This window comes from Lycorma delicatula, chromosome 6 (genome assembly GCF_047948215.1).
Source record: "Lycorma delicatula isolate Av1 chromosome 6, ASM4794821v1, whole genome shotgun sequence".
Taxonomy (NCBI): domain Eukaryota; kingdom Metazoa; phylum Arthropoda; class Insecta; order Hemiptera; family Fulgoridae; genus Lycorma; species Lycorma delicatula.
In genome coordinates this window covers 74,708,690-74,733,444 of record NC_134460.1, presented here as the reverse complement: position 1 = coordinate 74,733,444, position 24,755 = coordinate 74,708,690, and the positions used below count along the sequence as shown (strand labels likewise).

Here is a 24,755-nt window from a genome sequence, read left to right as displayed (position 1 = left end):
TAAAAAACGTAGCTGTGGTATAAAGCAAAATGTTCAGAGGTAGATATAATTACTTCAAAAAATGTATACAAGTGTAAGCTAAATTGCTACATTGACTTGGTTCCCAGGTATTGAAACTTTAAATTTAAACGAATGAATAGGGCAGAATTAAGATAAAAACAAAATAGTTCTATCATGTTCTTAAGGTTTTCTTATGGTTGAGTTTACTGTTATCAAAACACAGCAGTACAGTTTAATCATTTTATTCACGGTTAAGTATATGTAAAGCTGAACAGCCCTTCGATACTGAGCTACATAAATCTAGTCACTTTGCATAAGAATAACAAAACCGTTTTAATCGACACGTAACTTCTGATTAACGACTATAACGGTACAACACAACTTAGCGTTCAAGAGAAAGAGCTAAAATTAAATTTTAACGGTAATAAAATTAATCTAAGTCTATAAAATAGCACTAGATTACGCGTAGTTTGGTATTTATTATAGATTATGTCGATAAAATTAAAAACTTCGATAAAATGCAAAGGAATTGTTGACGCAAATTGTTATAATCCAGAGTTGTTGATATTAAGTCGAGTTATTAATAGCAATCTACAATCCTTCTCCATCAAGTATTCGATTTGAATAAACCATCAACGGTTGATATCTTGTTTCGATTGTTACGTAAAAACTATAAAAATCTTGAGTATCAATAAATACTCTAATAAGAGTCGATCATATCGCTACGAGGTGCTAAAACTATCGACAACTGCTTTTAGATTGTAGACACACACACACACACATAATATATATATATATATATATATATGAGAGAGAGAGAGTGAGAGAGTCAAACTTCGATATTACGAAAACCTCGATTTTACAAAAAAAATTTATTGCACCGTGACATTAATAAAATTACATATAAATTTATCTCTATTTGACGTATTCATACCTCTATGCAACGAAATGGTGACGTACTGCATATTAACATAATATAGTATGAAATGACTTTTTCACTTCCTTGTACGAAGCGAAGGAAGTATTGTGATCGCGAAAAATGTTTGTTTTCAGATTTCAACGGGAATATCCATTTTGATCATCCTTGAATCCATTTTGACTAGTTTCGGCGTGACGTCTGCACGTACGTATGTATCTCGTATAACTCAAAAACGATTAACCGCAGGATGTGAAATTTCGGATTTAGGACTGTTGTAACATCTACTTGTGCACCTCCCATTTTTATTGCAATCGAATGGACCAAAAGTGTCCAAAAAAAGCCCAAAATCCAAAACATTTGGGTTTTTGAACTTTTTCTTAACTGCAGTAATAAGCCCTCATTGAGAGCTTTTCAACGACATATTATGAGTAGTACTTATTTTCATTGTTTCCTAGTTACAGCCAAATAAAATTTTAATTAATGAAATATTTGGATCTTACAAGGGGAAGGCACATCGGTTCAAGTCCGACTTCTTCCCTTTTTTTTTAACTTTTTTTTTTAATTTAAATATATTGATTTATTAATAATTATTAACCCCTGAATGTAAAAAAAATTTACGATATATAATAATTCAATAAAAAAAAAAAAAATATCATTTGTTAATAATGAAATAAAATTTTACGTACTTTTCATTTAAAAAAAAAAAAGTGTATATGTATTTTAATAGGCGTACAAGGAAGTCATGTGGTGTCCACATCAGATGTTTTTAAATTAATGACGTTAAATTCAGTATTTTGGACATATGGACATATCTATGAGTTTAAGGTAATTAGTTATTCTTTTGATTTCCGTACCTAAATTGTACCTGTCTGTATACAAACACAAAGTATTCTTGACAACAGTTCAGAATGACAAGTTATTTTTATTCAACTGGTAAAGCGAAAATTCCCAAGATTCTCTTATAAAACATTAACAATAAAATTCTAACAAAAGATTTAAAACACGTGTTCTGCAGTTACTTACAGTCTGCCTATACATTAAAGTAGCGTAATTTCCCGAAATCTATAAACTAACGCAGAGCACTAAAATTATTGTTCAAACGTTTATTCATTTACCTGCAGTACGCATACACAACAATTAGAATTCTTAGACAACATTTAACACATACTTCCTCTATTGTTCAGTGCATACATACAGTTCAGCAATAATTTTTCCAAAAAACCTCTATTTAACGAAAACCTCAACTTAAAAAATTTTCCCCGGATTCTCGATTTCGTTATATATATATATTTTGAATCAGAGTACTAAAATATCGAACAATAAATCGATCGATGATCTGATGACTCTCAGATCATATCGGACAGCTTATTGAAAAAACACTTCTTTTTACATAATACTTTCTATAAAACACACAATCATATAATTTTGATTTTATTTTAGATAAAATATACTATTTTCCATTTTTTCAGATTTAATACAAAACGCTAAAATATAGAATATTTGAATAAATATCCAAAACGCTCAAAATTCCCAGAAAAAAAAACATTTAAATATGAAAAATCCGAACGGTAAGAGTTAGCAGAAAACTGACGACAGGGGACCCGAAGAAAAATTCCGTGTGCGTCACGGTACACGCGCACGTACGTGCTTCCTTTACATGCACGGAATCAACGACCCCTTTCCTCGTAAAATACAAATCATAACACTTAAGTTGAAATAGATATTCATTCTTCCTATAAATTTTACTTTTAAACGATCGCAGAAATATTTTTTAATAGCCAGTCAAAAAAACGAATGCTGGAAAAATTTAAGGAATAAGAACTACCAATTTAAATAATGCTTAATTTAATTTCACTCACTTAAAATTTAATTTAATTCGGTAAGATTTAGAAATCGGATATAACTCTGAGCAGCTCAACCTAAAATTTTTGTTTACTTTTAAAAAATCATCTAGCTTACATGATTAAAGAAACAAAATCGGTATTACTAATTCAGATCCTGCATCCGGATCTAATTATTTTATTTTTTAAGCAGTCGACGGGTAAATGACACATAATATCGTTAACTATTGGCATTATCTGCATTATTAGAGTGTTTTCAACAAAGCCCCATTTAAATCACATTATTTGTGAAAATAATTAGTCCAATTAGACTAATAAACCTTCATATGATTTTACCTTTAATTTTTTAAGTAGATTCCTTACATAAAAACACGTTGCTGCAACCATACGTCCGGAAACGCTTAGTTTTCCGGTCTGTCAGGTATTATATCAAGAACGGATTGAATATTTTAATAAAATTCTCTATAGATTTTTAAACAAAGTCTCAATAAAAAAAAATAAAATTTTCATTACCAAATTTCACAACAGCTGAAAAATTTCAATATGTGTAGACACGCTTATGGATGTTTGATTTTAATTGTAAAGAAGATCCTCAGATAGATAAAAAAGAGAGAGAGATATTCTTCCCCTTACACTCTTTTTCTTTGAGTATCTCTGAAATTAAATAAAATGAAACAAAAATAAAACTTTACTAACTTTAAATAAACAAAGAATTTTTTTTTTGTCAGATGAAAACAAAATTAATAAGTAATTAATAATTAGTTAAATTATTATTAATAAGGGAGGCTTGTATGTACATCCGAAACTAGGTTGAAACTGAATATATCTATATATAATATACCAAGAAAGGAACGATTATCAGAGAATAAAAGAGGAACGGAGGGTGTCTAGACAGGGCTGTTGGACCTCCATGGCAACCGTATACCCCCTCCGTTCTGCTCCATCGTTTACTCCCTGCTCCCTCGTCCGACTACGGCCCCCGGCATCAGCTAAATGTTACAGGTCTCGCCTCCAATTAAACATTTTACAAACAATTCAAGTCAGACTCAGAAATAATTAAAATGTCTGCGATAATAATAATAAAATATAATATAATAAAGATAAGTCAGCGTTCAAGCAGCGTCAAAAGAACTGAATATTTAATTATTTCAGGTTATAAAAACGAAACCATGAAATAAAATATAATAAATAAAATAAAAAACATATATAATTTTAACAATCTATTATTGTAAATCTTATCTCGTACAATTAATGAAGAAGAAACATTACTTGGAATAATAATTTATCATAATTAACAAAATCACGAATTAAACACTGCTATATTGATTATTAATAAGACCAGAAGTCAATGATTGAAGTATCTTATTCAGTTAATCGGTTAAGAAAAGAAGTACCTAAAATAAAAGGAGTGAAAATACAATATTATACAACATACCTTAGTTCGAAGATAGTAATTTTTTTTTTAATGTGTACTCCCTTCGGAGGGACCCAAACAGCTAAAGAATAATCAGAAAAAATGGGTCGGTAACCAGAATTAAGGTATCCTCATAGTTCAAATCGAATAATTAATACGCCACAATTTTCTGAGAACGAGCGAAGGTTTTCCTTAAGGAAGTACGAACCTGTTCTTGGATGTATTTTTGATAACTCGGAAGATAAAAAAAACAACAGAGAAACAGGACGGTAATATAACTTATCAACAATAAAATTTTTTGAGCAAATAGTAAGCGGACACATAAGAAAAAAACTTTCTTGAAGACATTTATTCCATACGGTTCAGAGATCCAATCGACAACACCTGTAAATATGGGAATATTTGAAGACTTTGAAAGTCATCAAAAGAATTTATAGTCCTGTAAAGGTGGATTGTAGAGTGAAAGATGTTCTCAAATAAGGAGATGAAGAAACTAACTAGAAGAGTTACAGTAAAATTCATTAAAGCGCAAAGAATAAGCCTGCTGGACGATGTTGAAAAGATGTAAGACACAAAAGTCAAAGTGATTATAAAGAACAGATTTTTAAAAAAACAAGGTGAAGGTTTACTTTGAGGTAGCTCGTAAAGGATAGGAGGAAAGGTAGGAGGCGGCAAGTTTACTTGGACGTAAATCGCTGAGGAATCCGAGTTGACAAATAATAATTTTAAAAACAAGCAAAATAAAATAAAATGTTTAACTTTCTTTACTTCCTTGTACGTCGTACAAGAAAGTAAAAAAAAGTTAATTGTAATCGCGAAAAATTTCGGTTTTCAGATTTCAACGGAAATATCCATTTTGACTAGTTTCGGCGTGACGTCTGTACGTACGTACGTACATATGTAAGTGCGTACGTATGTCTCTCGCATAACTCAAAAACGATTAGCCGTAGAATGTTGAAATTTTGGAATAACGACTGTTGTAACATCAACTAGATGTTACAAAAACTGTACACCTCCCCTTTTGATTGCAATAGACTTTTTGAACTTTTTCTTAACTGCAGTAATAAGCCCTCATTGAGAGCTTTCCAACAACATATGAAAAGTGGTACTTATTTTCATTGGTTCCAGAGTTATAGCTAAATAAAATTTTAATTAATGAAATATTTGGATCTTACCCGAAGAAGGCGCATCGATTTGTGACTTCATCTTCTTTTTCTTAATCTTTTTTTTTTTTTTTTAATTTAAATATATTGATTTATTAATTATTAACCTCTGCTTGTAAAAAAGATTTTATAAAAAAAATGAAATATATCAGAAGTTATTAATGAAATAAAATGTTATGTACTTTTCATTTTAAAAAATGTGTATATGTAATTACAAGGATGTAATATGGTGTACACATCAGATTTTTTGTATTAGTTTATTTATGCATCCAAAATTTGGAATAAATATTTTTACATAAAAATGAGAAAAACTAGAATTCACAATTTTAGTTATTGTTTTTCGGTAAAAATTATTTTATACCGACGTAGCCAGGAAAATCATGCAATTCATTATCGGCATTTTTTCATGCTAAAAATTTAAAAAAAATTAATTTTTCATATTTAAAAGAAAAATTGCGCAATGTTGTTTCTACAGTAAGTCTGCTTTGTAAACTAAGGAAGTAATATTGCATGAATTTGTTTTTTCATCTTAAAATAATAATTTTCCAGAAAAATATCGTATAATAGGAATTAGAAAAACAAAAGGAAAATATTAATTAATTTAGCAATAATTACTACTTTTTGTAACGCACAGTATTAATTTGTCACTAGGTATAAATATTGAAATTTTGTTACGCTACGATACATACTTTTATTCTACTAACGAATACGTAAAAACTGTCGCTTTATGGTTTCATAATGAGAAAAATGATCGTAAGACAATAGTTTTTTTTGTAAACTAATTAGGAAAGAGTAGGGTAGACTTAGCCACCGTTGATAAAACACGTTTATTTCGTTACTTAATTAAACACGTTGATTTTTTAAATCGGGTCAGTAAAAGAAATGCAGTGACAAATCGAAAAGTATGCGGATGGGCGACGTTGATGATGCGCTCAAAGCAACTTCCTGAGGCTGAGTGATGCTTAACCGTTTATCCGACCCCGAAGAGGGGAGGATCGGTGAGATATGAAGTTTAGTCAGTAGGGCGCAGGCACACATACGCACTCATTAACATTTTGCGGAACCTGTGTAAATGGGGTTCCTCAGACTCATCGAGAAAACAAAAATCGAAAAGTATGACATCGGATAAAAAAAAAGTTGCAAGCGCCGAAGTAGATTCTTAATAACATTATCGGTATCGATAAATCCCGGTAAAACGTTCAAAATACCGCCTCACAGGATATTAAGAGGGAAAAAAGGATCCATATAAGGAAAACGTTGTCCAAAAACTTCATCCGGGCGATTCACAACGCAGATCAATTTTGTAGGCGGCCCTGAGACCTAAATTCAGAAGATTTATAATTTCAGATGAGTCTGATTAAAAATGTCACTGGTCTCGTAATAATCCTCGATGAACAATTAAAAATCATTATTGACATAATGACTACAACATAAGCAAAAAAAATCCGCTAATTATTCACCGTTACCAGATTTTAATGTATTACTAATCTAATCAATATTTTAGAAAATTACTTCAAACTTTAATAAGCCTTATTAAATAAGCCTTAAGTTCTCTACTTCATATTTACCTATATTTTTTTATTCTTTAAATACTAAAATAAAAATATTTAATATCCTTACGAAACGTTACACCGGTGAACGATCCGATTTAAATAGTTGACATTTAGATTAAGTGTAACTCCAATTAAAAATATTGTTATTTCCATCCCCTCAAAATAAATCCGTTAAAAGGGCCCATTTATTGTTATTAAACACTTATTGGTATGTACTTCAGACTTTAATTATTCTCTATCTTTGAGAAACCTAATATTAATGAGAATTCGTTAATTATTTATTAACAAAGCAATAATCAACGTAGGCAGACAGACTTAAAAATTTCATAAGTTCATAATTATGGCAAGAAATACAACAAACAAGTTAGTAGAGGTGCACAGAACTACAATATTTAGACAAGTCACATCTACCTACATAACTCCAAACTTTGTGGAAAATTTGAAATATGCCATTAATTCTTCTCAAAACAAAAAAATATCCAAGAAAAAGGTTTAATTTGAAGATTTCAATTTGAAAATAAATTAATCAATCGAATCTAATATTATTAGAGTGAATTACCTTTTTAATACATATTTATTTATTTTTCTTTTTAAATCTGACATTAAACATCCATTCCAACTACTTCTAATAGATCACTAAATATATATTTGAATTCTATAGTGTTTTAACTGATAATATAAAAACCATCTTAACAGATTTACAAAAAAAAAAGAGGTTCGAATTCTAGTAAAAGTTGGTTGTTTTTATACGGATCTGATAAAGGATAACGGTATTCTTTGGTGGTTGGGGTTCAAATAACCGTACGTCTCAGGAATGATCGGCCTAAGTTTGTACAAGACTACAACTCATTTACATGTCATACTTACATATTATTTTCATCTCATTAGACCGTGGGAGGGAGAAGGTTGCTTACTGTTAACTAGTTGAACAGAATGCAACCTACACATTAGGAAAATAAAAAATAAAAGTATACTTAATCGACCATCACAGGATTTTTTTTAACTGTAAAACAGCAATCCGAATTTTTATTTAAGGAAATCAGTTTCGAACGAGATGAAATCACCCGAAATTAATGCTGATTAAAAGAATAAGCACGTACAACTCCGGAAGTCGGTAACATCAAACTATACAGTAAATAAAAAATTGCTTAATAAAAAAACTATACATCCAATCCAGTTATAGCGGCCGCTGTAAAATAAATACTTCTTCAAGAACACGTACTGACAATTTTTTTTTAAACCTAATACAAGTCATCGACCAAGAACATGTGGAACAACTGTCACTAGACACAAGCTACATTACTGTAACTTCCACAAGCTACATTATTTAAAAACAAATTGTTTTTTTTTCTTCATTTTTTCCAATCAATATTGGATTGTATTATAGTAGTCCAGCTAAGTGTCGTGCAAAAATTATTTCAAATATTTTTTCTGAAATTTATTGTCAGCGATTAAATTACAAAAAAGAAAATTTTCTATCAAAATAAATTTTGTAAAACCAGTTTTACCAAAAAGAAGACAGAACCCTTGTTTACCGTTCGAAATAAAATATAAAACTGCTAAGAAAGTATTTTCAGTTATCATTTTCATCTCTTAAAACTATTTTTTTAAATGCATTCTGCGGCTAAAAATTATATTTAAAAAAATCTCCAAAAAGAGAATGAGTTAGATTTGATTTTTTTTTTTTTCTATAAGTGTACACTAGAATAGCAAATACAAGAATTTACTTTTTGTAAAAGAAAAAAAATCCCTTTCGGCACGCCGGAAGGCGGAGGTAGATTTCACCGGTACTAAATAGGGGATAAAAAAGATTTCCACCTTAACAAAAACTTCAAATTTACACAGTACGACAATAGTTGCATGTGAAAAAAGTTTCACATGTTTAGCATACAAGCCCCATCATCTAACAATACCAGCAGCATTTTGGTCATCCCTTGCCGTAAGAGTTGGTCATATCAAAAACTGTTGCAGACAAAAGTTTTAGGTAATGTTTAGAAGACTAACGACCACTTTAAACCGATTCGATACTGTCCCTATTAAGGGAGGTATAATTTTTTTTTGTCTTCGAAACCCCATTTTTTCCACCCCCCTGGGCAAATGGTTGGTGATATCAAAATATTTTACTTAGATAAGTTTTAGGCCCTATCCAAACAATAGTAGGAACTTTAAACTAATTCGATCCTTTACTTAATAAAAAAGTTTTAACGATATTTTGATTTTTCGAAACAATCCCCATTTTCACCCCCATGGTCCGATTTTGCCCATTAACGAACTCGACCAAGATTTTGGGCCGTTATATTTTATGTATCAATTTGAAAGTGATTGGCGCAAAATTACGGCAGTTATCGTCTCAAGAAAGTAATATATACAAGTAAACTTTTCAACTGATGGTGGTTTTGGGGTCTGGAGGATGTGAAGCGCGAAAAAATGTCGAAATTTTCCGAAAGTCGAATTATGGTACCCATTACAATATGTAACTTTCTAATGAAATCTACTTAAAATACACCGGTAGAAATTTCATGAGAAGACATTTTAAATTTCAATTCAGTTAGTTGCTAAGGTTAATTTAATATAAACTTTATTTTGAAAAAAATATTTCTATTAAGTTTTGCCATTTATTCGTAACCTCCACGCAAACAGAAAAAGTAGTAGTAATAGTTACGCTATGATATTTTATGAAACGCAAACATAAATATTACAATAAAACACATTCTAGGTAAGTAACAAACGAATTTTAATCATATACAGTATAAGTTTTTTTATTACATTTTTAGAGTTTTTTTTTAATATTATTTTTATTTATAAAACAGTATATACAGAATTCGTTATGAAAATTGACATCACTTGCGAAATTGACATCATTTTATTGCGAAACAATAAAATTTTCCACATAATCGCTGTTACATAATCGGGTGAGAAAAGTTTACCCGATTTTGATCAATGAAATACACCAAAATAAAGTATAGTATAAATTTTGTTCAAAGAAAAATATATTTAAATCTTATAGAACGTGAATCAGTTAGCAATTCATATTATTACACAAAAAATGACAATACTACATGATTAGGTTAAAGCGTAAATGCTCACCGAACGATGAAATTACGTATACCTAGCTAAAAAAAAAATAAAATATTTCATTAAACAACATCGTAAAGAAACATTCACATCGGCCCAACGGTTCCACAGTTTAAAGAAGGCAGGCTAAGGAAAAATCTAGAGCGGTAGGTCAGGCAGAAGCCGTCGACAAGATGGCTAGACCAAATTGAAGAGGCCACTGCAGAATCACGATTCGAATGGTGGAGGACCAGGAGCTATGGCGGGAAATGGTCTCTGGCCGGCCCTGGTCTTACTAGATAGTTAACTACTTAGTCGACTAAATAGTTAGAATATTAGTCGAGTTAACTAATATTCTAACTTTAGTACTTTACTGGTTTCTCATTTTCTGTAAAAAAAAAAATAGCCATAAAAACGATACAGAAATTCCACTTGATAATTTTATAGAAAATTTAATTTCCTATACTGGAGGTGGGCTTCAAAATTTGATCAAATCGATGGTTAAATCGTTAGCTTTCAATTAATGAGTTAAGAGTGCATTAGTCATCATTTTCTGAAATCGTTACAAACACTAAGATAAACAATGGACGAAATACCAAAAGGTCGTTAAAATAAGGCTCGCTTGATAAAAAAAAAAATTATCCGATTTTTCCATTTTTTGGTCATATTTGACATACAATAGGGCACACTAAATTTACAGAACAAAAAAGATTTCCTTTCAGTGAAATGATGTCATAATTATTGTTTAAGTACGTCACTTAAGATTTAAAAGATCATGTACCTCATTTTTCTACGAGGAGTTGTACAGTTTTAGTAGTTAAAAATACTATAACAATCGTTATTTTCATCCCGACGTGGTAAAACAGGTCAAATGATAAAAGTTCACTCTTATTTTTTTTAACAGATTTCAAAAAGGGACGTTTCATTTTTGAAGACCGTAACATCTTTAGATCGTAAGTTTTTCTTTAATGTATGTTCAAACCTTACTCTTTACGAAACGTATGTGTGGTCTGTATCGATTTGAATGTGAATGGTATATTAAATGTCAATCTAACATTCAAAGTAATTTTCATGCTAAAAATCAATAAAATCGTTTGAAAAGTTCTTAAAATATAATACAAATAATGCCCTCCCATATTAACCCCCTCCCCACAATATTAGATACTCTTAGCCCAAACTCTACAGCAATTTATTTATACCCTTTCTGTTTATTTTTTTTCTTATTTTTGTTAAAGGTAGATTTCTTACAGCGTTTCTTACTAACGAATTTTTCAATGCGAGCAGCATTTTTGTTGTCGGCCTATCCATATGGAAAGAAAAATAAAAATATGATATAGACACCACACGACTTCCTTGTACGCCTATTAAATTACATATACACATTTTTTGATGCACTTCATTTAAACTTATTTCATTTGAAAGTGAGATACGATCCCCCAATTCTTTAATAAAGTGGACAGTTACACAACTGCTGAAATATTAGTTTTTATTAACAATATTACAATAATTGTAATATTTATACAATTATTGATTCAACAGTGCTACCTGAAATATTAGGCTAGAGTAAAAGTCCCTTTATTATTCTTTAAATAAATGTGTATATCTATCTAATACTATGTTGTTTTTTTTATTATTATGATGTAACCATCAACAAAATGAAAACAATAACGAAACAGAAGGTTAATAAATTTTGTAACGATATTTATTATAAGTAGACAAACAAATGCATAAATACAAAAATCACGAAAATACTAACATGCAATATTCAAGAAGAATGGTCCTAAAAATTTCCTTAGCATTTCATGTTAATTTATATATTAATTTTGTTTCACGTCGATCAAGTAGATATGTGGTGTAAGTGTGATCGCGTCGGATCTGTAACCGTGCACACATCGGTTCGAATCCACTTCAGATACATATATTTTTTTTTTAACTTTTTTTTTTAATTTAAATATATTGATTTATTAATAAATTATTAACATCTGACTGTAACAAATTTTGAATTAAAATGAAAAGTACTAAGAATTTTATTAAGCATGGCCTGTTGGTATTAATATTTAAATTATTTATATAATAGTTTCCACTTATCAACAACCTTTAATAGTAATATTCGAGCGCTTTCGGATTATTGATCCATCCCAAGGAACAATGATTTGTAATAAATTATAATTATTTACTTCAATTATCATTAATTATACTAAATTGAATTTTATAAAAATAAAAATTGATCGTCAGAAGGTAAAATAAAGTTAATGTTATCCGTCATATCAGTATGAAGGTCTCAATAGTTATCTTTAAAGATAAATAATTATAATGTACAACATATCATTGTTACTGAGGATGGATCAATAATCCGAAAGCACTCGAACATTACTATTAAGATTGTTGGTAAGTGGAAACTATTATATAAGTAATTTTATTTTACTAATAACTTCAGACCTTTTTTCATTTTTTTTTGTATTGTTATTATTGTATTATTATTTATTGTTAAATTTCTTTTACAATCAGCGGTTAATAATTTATTAATAAATTTAATTTAAAAAAATATATATGTATATGAAGTCTGATTCGAACCGATGTGCCTTCCCCTTGTAAGATCCAAATATTTCATTATTAAAATTTCATTTGGCTATAACTCTGGAACTAATGAAAATAAGTACCACATATGATATATCGTTGAAAATCTCTCAACGAGGGCTTATTACTGCAATTACGAAAAAGTCCAAAATCCAAATCTTTCAAAATGGAAACACTGCTGTACTTAGAAGTCTGACTGTATACACATTTTTGGCCCTGTCTATTGCAATCAAAAGGGGAGGAGCAAAATTAAATGTAACAACAGTCCTAAATGCAAAATTTCAACATTTTACGGGCAATCGTTTTCGAGTTATGCGAGATACATATGTACGTACGTACGTACAGACGCCACGCCAAAACTAGAAAAAATTGATTCAGGGATGGTCAAAATGAATATTTCCGTTGAAATCTAAAAATCAAAATTTTTCGCGATTACAATACTTCCTTTACTTCGTATAAGGAAGTAAAAATTATTTAAAAGTGTCATTTTTTCTTATTAATGTTAGTTAATTTTACAGAATTCCATGAAAGAACACAATTAAACACAATGTTTAATCATTGATAACTACGTTAAAAAAATATAATAAAATAAATTGAAACCAGATATGAGAACACTATTTCAACTCTATCGCTGTGTTTTGGGAACCGATAAAATATTTTTAAAATTGGCTGCAACACTAAACACTTCTTTGCATTATAATTTTGCCTTTTAACATACTCTAAAAAAAATTCGAAAATGTATCCCTCGATAGGCAGTTGCATTAAGTTATAAATTTCATTAACTTAATTACTTCAAAAACTCTTATGTAAGGAGTAATTAAAAATAAGGTACTTTATTTCTTCATTAACAATAGTAGAATACCAAACAATTTTTATAAAGCTCAAAGTATACATAAATTTTAGAAATAACAACCTTCACAAATTACTGTCTGTATTTAATGAAACAATATTGACAATCTACGTGGTTTTAAAACTGGCCTTAACTTCCGTTGTAATTTTCTTTGAAAAGCATGACGAAACGTGATAAAATTATAAAATTATTACAAATTTTAAACGACTTACTATTTTTTTATCAATAAATCTTTCCATAAATGCTCCAATAAAACCTACATACATAGGTACGTGAAATCGATTTATTTCTATTTCTTTTTTTAAATATATAAATTTCTGAAACTATAAACCGAACCAAAATTTATAATAAAATGTTTTTAAATTAACTACAAAAAATGTTTTTATTCATCTTTTGTAACCATCCTCAGTGGGCCTACTGTTTCACACTCTCGTCCACTGATGTTACTATAGGTATTTTTTACCGACTTTTTGAAGAAAAGTACATACAGTATTACTTTCGGTCGCATGTAGGGATTGGTGAATGAAAATTAATTTCTTTACGTTTTGAAATAAGAGAAGTACGAAAATAGCATTTACTTAAATTCGCATTTCCTTATATACATATCCCACCCTACTAAAGGGCATTTGTATGTAGGTCTGTCTGTGTGTAAGTCCCCCCTTAGATGAGAACATGCTTACGTAATTGAAACACTGCCCGTCAAAAAATCATATGATTTTTTTTATTAAATGTTTATAAACAATAAGTAAGAAGAAGAAACACCAACAAATCGAAAATTTCCAAAACTACAGGATCAACTTCACTGAAATCTAGATATGCTGTAGTAATGTATCTGAAGTGAAAATTTGATGATCAGTTGACCCGTTTCTGAGTTACACTAAATGTAAGGTCGACAGTAGACAACATTTGCTTGTGCAGCGGTAGTATTTTTCACACGCGCTTATGCAGTGAGTCACAGTGGTGAGCGAGTTGAAACTTGATGCTTCTGTGAAGGGTCTACACCAGTGGTTCCCAAACTTTTCCGAGTCGCGGCGCCCTTTTTCGGTTAAAATTTTTCCACGACGCCCTACCCTAAGTAAAAGTATGACTACTCGAGTAAGAAATAAAAATAAATAAACTCGTGTACCTTCATTACTTTTTTACATTATTTAACATAATTAATAATTATAAATGTTTTGGTTCAATTAATTATGAAGTTTTTACTTACAATACTTCGCGGCGTCCCTAAGAGGCCGCGGCGCAGAGTTTGGGAATCACTGGTCTATACGTTATCTTATCTGAAAATCAGGGCGTTTCTGAAGGTGAAATACTTAAGGCGTCGGAAACAAAAAGTCGGTCTACTTGCGCAGAACTGCGCAAGAGTTTTTGTTTATTTCTTAGTTAAGCAGAAACGTATTAAGAATATGTTCAAAAAATATATTGGATTTGAGTTCATTTAACATATATTCGTAGTGTGTTTATACAGTCTCAAGTAGAAACTGAAAGAATTTCAGAATACGTTCTACAGGTGAAAATAAAGAAAAAAATATACCAAATTAAACATCTGGGTTCCGGACGCATAAAAAGACGGGTCCCGAACGTTTCGTTTACCAGTTGTAGCTTGGGAAAATTGTCATCCTGATTTCTGTTCCAAGGGTAAAATGAAGCCGTACTGAAATTCTTCGAACGTAAATGACAGAATAAATTTTACGCTTTCATTTTTTAATTAAAAAACTGAACTAAACAGGTCTAAGAACTGTATCTCTAGTAGTTTTTGAGAAAATTATTGTACAAAAAAAAAATTGGTGTCAAGATAAAGTTAGTTAGGTTTGACTAGCAATAGTCTAATTAAATTGCCAGTAAATTTACCATTTCTCAGTAAAATTTGTAGAGAATTTAAATCTGAGAAAATGTATGTAAGTAACGACGATTCATTTATCAATATTAACGGCTTTATGGTCAGCAAACGTTGACTTATTATGGTTCTACGGGAGCTTTTGAGGTGACCTTTGCATCTTTGTTTTAAGGTGCGTCCCGTTTGACCGACATAGAACTATGCAAATTAAAAACAGTTCATTTGTATTCAAAAGGCAAGGAGCTTGTTTGGAAATTATATACGATGTGAAATGATTTGAATACAATTAAATTTAATACATACAGACATCTGAAACTATTTTTCTTTCAAAATAATTTTTTTTTCAAAGGGAACTATAGTTTCCGATTATGTGCAATTTTAGATTATAAATGAATAAAAAAAAAACAAGGATATTTTATCGCATTAATTTGGTTATGTTTTAAATAAATACAAAATGACATGCGGAGCGTGATACAGAAAACTGTGAAGGGTGAATTATATAAAATAGGTAGATGGAGGAGGGGAGGTTACAGCGCAGTGAGGTCGCTTGGCGTCTAGACGTCTGGGCCAAGTAGGGGCAATTTGAGGAGAAAGAGGAAAAGGACCACCCCTTAAACAAGAGCGACGACCTGACGAATCAAAAAATATACATTGTTCACTAATATTAAATTCAACTAAATTATTAAAAATATTTTATTTTAGAACGAAAACCAGGAAGTAATATAACTTTATAATATAAATATAATTTTTTAACGAAACCTATTAAAACAATATGAAAACCAACGTAGTGTCGTAGAAAATAAAAATCACCAATATCTAATAAAAACTAACTTTATAGATTTTTAAAGAAATACTGTTTAGGAAATACTTCAGAAAAAAACATAAATCACGAGAGTACGAAATATAAGAACAAATTAAATACGAAATTTAACTGTCCTGCAAACAAATTTCACAGGATGAAATCCGTTAACATGATCCCATGATAAAGAAGCTCTTACTGCCAAAGAGAAACTGCGAGGGATCATAGATGATAATCTATTAAGTCGTTATTCTAACTATGAGCAGTACAAGCTTACGTTCAAAAAATTTCATAAGCAAATAATTCTTATATTTTTAATCCTGGCTCTGCGAACAGTGCAACGAACCAAGCCGAAGGCCCGGTGAAATTGTATAACAAAAAACATAAAATCATACAAAATATCACAATAAACAACATAAATCGTATGTGCTTCAACAATTTAAAATTAAACAAAAGAGAATGTCAAAGAATCACTGTTACGAAAGCAGATGAAATTAAAGCAGTGTATTCTTGTTTTTATAACGTTCCTTTTAAAATAGATGCTACGAGAGGGGGACAAATATTTATATATACATCAACATCATATGAAATAAGAAAAAAGTATAAAACTTTAAAAAAATACACTAAAATGAAAAATATCATATATTTCAAACAAAATTTGTTAAAGAAAGGTTGAAAGAAGAAAAGACAGTGAAAGTAAATTAATGTTGAAATTAACGAAATAAGCTGCTGAGGAAAATAATCTTTTATTTGTTATCGTTTACAACCAACTTAGCGCTGCTTATAACAACAAAAATGTATCCGATTAATAAAAGGATATATTCTTCCTTACCTTTAAATTCAAATAAAACATTTCTAGATCATTTTTTTAATACATTAAAAATTAAGCTAACAAAAAAATACAGATTTTTAAGAGAAACTTTACGCTTCGATTGGAATTGCCTAAAACGATGTTTCTTTTTTTTTGCTGTCCGCAGGCGGTTTTTATTTTTATGATACAAACACTGATAAAAAATAATCGTTTTGTATTTTTTCACAAGTACTATTTATTACGAGGGATATCTCTAAAGTAAAGACCGCTGGGAAATTTCTCTCCTTAAGGTTGGCGAATCTGTGTCGTTCACGGTCACGCTAGTAATGTACACACTGCATTGTTGTCTGTAAGTTGTCGCGTTGTAGTATCTTTGATTACGTGTGAGTTATTACATTATAAAATGAATAGGAAAATCGATGTTGCCGCCGACTGTGAAATACCTGGATTTATACGTTTTTTAAACCATCAAAACGTTAAGCCGGCTGAAATTCATAGACAGTTGGTTGCTGTACGGTGATAATGTAATGAATGAAAGAAACGTCTGAAAATTGTGTGAAAGAAATACAAATAACAGAATTAATGTACATGATGAAGAACGTTCGGGGAGGCTCCCGATAATCACCGAAGACTTGTTGAAACGCGTCGATGATGGAATCAGAAAAGATCGTCGCTTAACTATTTCCGATCTGGCCCTTCTGGTCCGACCTGGTCCTTCAAAAAGGTTTGTGCACGTCGGATGCCTCACGTCTTAACAGAACGTCACAAAAAAATCGGAATAGATCTGCTCTGGAAATTTTGATGCTCTACACAGATAAAGGCGATGAGTTCCTTAATTCATTTGTTACCGGCAACGAAACATGGATTTTACATTCACACCAGAGAGGAAACGACAGTCAAGTGAATGGGATCATCCTGAATCACCAACCAGACCGACAAAGGTCAAGCTACAGACACTTGGACGCAAACTGATGGTCAGTCTTTTGGGATCGTTTTGTTATACTGCTGATTGATTTCATGCCACGTGGAACGACTATAAATGCAGAAGCCTACTGTGAAACTCTACGTAAGTTACGGCGCGCTATTCAAAATCGGCGATGTGGGCGGATGACCGACGGGGTCGTCCTGCTGCACGATAATGCACGTCCACATGTTGCGGGTCCGACACGTGATTTACAGAGAACATTTGGTAGGGAAATTTACGACCACCCACCATATAGTCCGGACTTAGCTCCTGATTACCATTTGTTTGGGGAATTGAATGAATTTTTGAGTGGTAAGCAATTCGCGGGTGACGATGAACTTAAAAATGCTGTTAATCAGTGGCTAATCGGACTGGCGGCAAAAGAAAACGACGGGGCTATATTGAAGCTGGTGTATCGCTACGGTAAATGACTTAATTCATGATTATATAGAGAAGAAGTACAAGGTATTTTTAAGGGAAATAAAAAATATTTATAAAGTTTTTTACATATTTTTTTACAATGAAACGGTCTTTACTTTAGAGATAACATCTCGTAGTTTAATCATTACAATTTATTTTTTTTTATACATAATCTCTAAGTTTCTGGAGATAATAAATATTAAACAACCAAAACGACCATCTAGTTTCAGATTATACAATTTTTATATGAACCTTTTTTGGTACCAAAATTTGAGTTTTAAATAAGCATCACATGTTGTCATCACATCTTGTTATATAATCAAGAATTTTAAAAAATACGACCTGATTTTTCAATTTTATTATTAGTAATAATAAGGTACTGTACTCAAAACGAATAAAGTAACTTTCTGATTTTCACAAGGAAAATATAAAAGCCAAACTATATACATGCATCATCATCATCTACAAGCCTTAGGCCTTTCGACTGTTTGCGAACTTAAAGTCAATTTTCTTCCCACCTCTTCTTGGGTCTTCCAATATTCCTGTAACCCACCGGTCTGTACTGCATTATCTTCTTGGGAAAACGACAACTATCCATTCGATCCACATTTTGTTTCCAATTATTTCTATATTCAATAATTTTGTCGTTGGAAGTTGAAAATATTCAGCTGTTGTCGCGATTCTTCATTTCGTACTCTATCCCTTCGGTTAATTCCTACAACAGATCTAAGAAAACGCATTTCAGCAGCCTGTAATCGGCTTATCAGCTGATGTCAAAACCCATGTTTCACTACCATAGAGACCCACCGGAACAACTACGCATTTATAAAGTTTCATCATTGATCACTCCTTACCCTGCTACGCAATGTTCTCCTAATACTACCACACATTTTATTAAACTTCTCTATCTTAATTTTTACATCCATTTCCGCAACTGAGAACTGCAACTGAGAAATTTAAATTCATTCACTTGGTTACTGATTTTATCCTCCATTACTAATTTACATCGCAGCGGAATTAATCCAGAAAAGGCCATGGAAACCATTTTACTCGCCGAGATATTAGAATTATATTCTTTGACTACTACCTTATTCAATTCAAATAAAGCACGCTGTAGATAATCTTCTCTGTTTGATATAATAACTTGATCATCGGCAAACAAAAGCGTCATTACAAAAATAATTCTAATAAATATCACCGTTAATTTTTAAAATTCTTAAGCTATTTTTCCGTTCTCTAATGGCGTCATCTAAATAAATATCAAATAATATATGTGAAATTCCACAACCTTGTCTTACGCCCACGTTCACCTTCCTACATTCAACCTTTCCATTTCGCAATCCAACCGCTACTCTTGTGTCCCGGTATAAAGTTTTCAATATCTCAACAATTCGTAAAGGAATTCCTCTTACCGCCATTATATTCCATAACTTACTCTCAATACTCTATCGAAGACCTTTTCATAACCAATAAACATATAAGTACTGCAGTTAAAATCTCTTCTCTTTTCTACAATCTGTTTTAACACAAATATATCATTACCCGTGCACGAACGTCCCTTTCGGAAACCAGTTTTTTCTTCCAGCAGCAGTCTCTACAGTGGATCTAATTCGATTAATTAAAATCCGGGAAAATAACTTATAACCAGAATTTAACAAACTTATTCCTCTATAATTACTAAGATCTTCTCTATTATCTCTCTTAAAAATAGATTCCACCAATGCGTCCCTCCATTTCTCTGGTATTCTCCTTTGCTTCCAATATAAGTTACAGAAACTTGTTAACCGAACGTGCAATTCCAATGGTGCATATTTAAACAATTCCAACATATATATATTCTTATATATATATATATATATAAGAAATTCTTTTAGGCAATCCCAATCGAAGCGTAAAGTTTTTCTTAAAAATTTGTATTTATTTTTTTAGTTAGCTTAATTCTTAAACCCATTTAAGAAAAATTAAATCTTGTTTAAAAATTCTTTCGTTTTAATTTAGAGGTAAGGGCTACGCCCTTATTCAGATATCTTCCATTATTCCATTATTCATTATTCAGATATCTTTTTGTCTGGTAACAAATACAATGGAGATTAGTTGGTCGTAAACGATAACAAGTAAAAGATTATTTTCCTCAGCAGCTTATCGATCATTTTAACATTAATTTACCTTCACTTTCTTTTCATCTTTCAACCAACCTTAAATTTCACGTATGTCTATCGTTTTAATAATTTTTTTAACAAATCTTGTTTAAAATAAATATTTTTCATTTGAGTGTATTGGTTTTTTTTAGGTTTTACACCGTTTCTTGCTAATTTTACAAGAAACCGTTTTTTTTTTTCACACGCGGCATATTTTAAAGAGAATTACATAAAAACGAAAATATATTTTGCTTACAAAAGCAATTTAAATGGAAATGTATTTTAAAACGCTCTATTTAACAGATTTTAAAGATGTGGAAGAATAAGTAATCAGCAACCAAAGTGATCAAATTAGAAATAAGAAAAATCACACCAGACCTAATTACAGATCCCATAATATTGATAACGAAGTAATACAAAAGAAAAGTGGCTTCAACGTGTATAACAATGTCAGAATAGCAATCCCAAGGATTTTACTTACCGTCACAGTCGCAAAAAGAAAAAATGAGATCAAGGTAATGGCAAGAGTTAAAACTAAGTGAACCTCTTTTCGACTCGTACAGTTCACCGTAGACATCATGTCGAGAAAACTGAGGTGTTTGAAATTAAAAAGGTTAATTAGCGCGACTGTTAATTCATCACTATTATGGTTAGTGGTATAATAATATCAGGACACAGCACTAGAAGACATATTATGTACCCACTTATAATTATTGGTTAACTTTTTTCCCATTCTGAATGAAGACGGTGTAGATAATGCAATAAGTAAAATATAAAAGGACACATTAATTTGCAGCACTACTTTATCCACGCCAGTCATTTTTGCAGCTGCTGCAGCGGCAAGACTTTTACAGCAATTATTAAAGATAATGGAAAAATTGAAGCACACCAACCATGTAACTAATTAAACTATGTAAGTATAAAACAAGGGAAGACAATATATGACGACATAGTGATGTCGAAGGTACTTAGATTATTTTAATTACATTATTTTTAAGTGTTTTTCATGAAAAATTTAACATTAAAACACACAAAATAGCAATCAATCAAATTTCAAAAATGCACAATGGAATTTTACAAAAAATCAATTCTCATCATTTTCCAAAGATAAATAATAACTTCAATTTAAAATCAAAAACATGCTTCAGTCCTAGACGATATACAAAAATCACTGGAACCAGCGTAAGCTAAATATAAAAAAAAATTTCATGATAGAATTACTATTAAAATAATTTACATTAAGAGGTTTACTTTTTTAAATATTTGCTGGCCCGTCGTAAACATTTGTCTTATCAGAAAACAAAATTTAAAAATACTGAAGGCGTTGAAAATTCACGAACAGTTAGGTCTATTACATGTCTTTTTCCGTTTAGCTTCCGGAAGCACCGTAAGGTATTACTTCAGAGAATGATATGTATGAATGTAAATGAAGTATAGTCTTGTACAATGTCAGGTCGACCGTCCCTGAGATGTGTGGTTAATTAAAACCAACCACCAAAGAACACCGGTATCCACGATCTAGTATTCAAATCCGTATAAAAGTAACTGCCTTTACTAGGATTTGAACCTTAGAACTCTCGACTTCGAAATCAGCTGATTCGAGACGAAGAGTTCATTACCAGGTCTACAACCTAGATTAAACAATCTGTTGCGAGGATATTAGTGAGGAACCCTCAAACACCTATCGGAAAAACTTTCGTTAGGCTGGAAATATCCACAAAGATTCTAAATTAAGTTTTATTCATTGTTATCCGCCAAAATGTACTTGAGAAGATAATTTTGAATGTATGTAATTTATCATTCCTTGTGAGGCAGATCTTAATTTCTCTATCTTGGTGATACGATCTTATGAAACATCAAATTCAATGGCCGAGAAACCACCATAATTGAGATATTCCCGTAACTATGGAGAAGGAACTTAATGAGACTGGAAATCATGTTTGGTGTGGATCTCAATAAAAAGAGTGAAGAGAATTTATTTCTTCAACAGAAATTAAACAGGCGATTCATATCTTGTATGGTGTTATTCCCATACTATTAAACACAACCCTGCTGTTTGAAAACAGTCATTCCTATGTTTAACAGTAAGAAGGGACATTTAACTGTTCTTCAAACCAGGAGAATCTAGATCAACTTTTTCAGGATGTACAGAACACCGAGGATATATTAAATTGCCACTATATTATGTAATCTGACACCTTGCGATTCTTCTTTCTAGGGAATCGTCAAAGGAAACAGTATTTTTGTCAAATCCAAATTGCCTGAACTGCCTTAAGAAGTCGATTGAAAGCTCAGTACATTTTATACAACAGGGCAAAACATTACAGGAAAAAATGCGTAATTCAATGCTTAAACGTTGCCACGAATCCATAAGGACGGCAGTTTGATAATTTCCTGAAATTTATTTAGCTTTTATTTTACAGACTGTTTAAGCCAACATTTATCCAACAATTTAGGATATCTATTACAAAAATTTGAATTCGTTCAAAATTATTACGTTAAATACTCATTTTTTTAAACTTCTCAATAATAAGACAAACTCACAATCGATTAAATTAGTATTAATTGATTCTGGACATAAAATTATATTAAGCAAACTTAAATTTTCGATTACTTTTGTTCAAAAGAATGTTTTTTTTCTCTTTATTTTATAGTTTTACAGATTTTTATAAGAGGACATAAAATATCTAGCTCAAGGGTACGCCAAAATATTAACATTTTTATCACACAATTTTTAACTGTCTCAAACGCCGTGAAATGAAATTAACCATATATATATATATATATATATATATATATATATATATATATATATATATATATATATATGTTTTTAGATAAAAAATTTAATTAATATTTTTCAAAATTGTAAACTCTGCATTTAATTTTTACTGAAAGTATTTTTAATTTTTACGGGAGATAACAATTAGGAACCAGATAACCGATAAATGTAACTTGTTCAGCCTCTCAACGAACTATAAACCTTCTACATGCAAAATCAAGCATTAACCACCGGTTCTCCTCAACCAGGCAATTAATCCTACATATAAACAAATGTGCGCGTTTGTTAAGGCGTAACCATAATAGTTTAGGCGTTTTCAAGAATTAAACATATTTTCCGTGCGCGATGTACCCGGAAGTGAACCCGTTTCCCGATGTCTTATTCATTAAATAAAATGCAATGCTTTCCACTTCAAAACGCAAGGGATTTTAAGACATACAAGTGACACTTTCACAACAGTAACCGGATTTATAATGAATATCATTAACAAACTACCGCCACTTACATCCATCATACCCGAAGAAAGACAAAGGTAGGAAATATAAAGCTACAGGTTAATGTAGTTTTCTTGTATACAACCGATTATATACATTCCATCAAAAACCGGCGATTAAAAATTATTTTAATGAATTTTCTCAGAAGGTAATACGGTGTTCCTTTGTTATATAAAAGTTGCTTTGTTATACAATTTGGAAAAAATTAATAGTCTACAAATATGATATTTGAGCGACATTCTAGTAACGTTTTCTCATTGTTATTAATGTCATTGTCCGAAATGAAATCAACGACTATGAACATTTTCTGTAAAATATTGTAGTAAAGTATCAGAACGCCAAATCCACCGTACATTGCAGGTACTGGTTGTAAACTGATGAGCATCATTACTCTCAACCAAACCAACTCTGATCGGTCTCTCAATAAAAAAAAAACCACACTACATGCGTAAAACAGCCATAAACAGACCGGATAGGGTTGTATAACACGATTACAAACTACTTCCCCTTTCTGTTGTCAAACAACGCATTACTTATACGATCTCGACTAAGAAGGAGCTATTCACCCTACGGTTACCGAAAAAGCCAGACTTCATCGGTACTGAAAAAACCTCAAACTTTTCTGGTTTTTATCTTTTGTTATTTCTCTTTCACTTTTATCAAAGTTTAGTACGAGAGAGTAAAGTGCTACTGATCACAAAAACGTTCAAAATTCTCGTAATCGCAGCGAATAACAGCCATTGCGTTACAAAATTAATGTAAAATCAACAATTAATAAAATGTGACGATTCACTCGGAAAAATAAATTATGATATCAACACAAAGAATCTGAGAGTTATAAACTTAAATTATTCCAATAGTTTTATGCAATTACGTTTTAGCAATTATTACGTATTATCTAAAAAATATTCTCATGTTAATGAACAAATCGAAACGCTCAGATAATTATGTACATTAAAAAATAATTTCAGAGGTGAACGAAATAAAGAATAACTGCGACAACACACATTTTTGTATTTATTTACTTACGAGTACGAACTATAAAAAAAATTCTTCAGTTTCATCGAATACACCTGAGAAGTACAAAACGATCGGTAAATAAATCTCTAAGTATTTTAGATAGGTTTCACGAGCAAAACTTA

General features: G+C 30.8%; 1 protein-coding gene across 3 annotated transcripts in view; it reads right to left on the bottom strand.

The window, feature by feature from the left end:
• The window catches only part of chm (lysine acetyltransferase chameau), a 497,822-nt gene that overhangs the window by 424,776 nt on the left and 48,291 nt on the right, over positions 1–24,755 (bottom strand). The window contains exon 9 of one of the 3 annotated variants that reach the window (XM_075367910.1): positions 3,290–3,414. The exons of the other annotated variants lie outside the window; for them this stretch is intronic. Within the exon in view, the coding sequence (XP_075224025.1) occupies positions 3,334–3,414 (81 nt within the window). The 3' untranslated portion in view covers positions 3,290–3,333. Of the gene's footprint in view, positions 1–3,289; positions 3,415–24,755 lie in introns of those variants that run through there. 3 annotated transcript variants of the gene reach the window in all.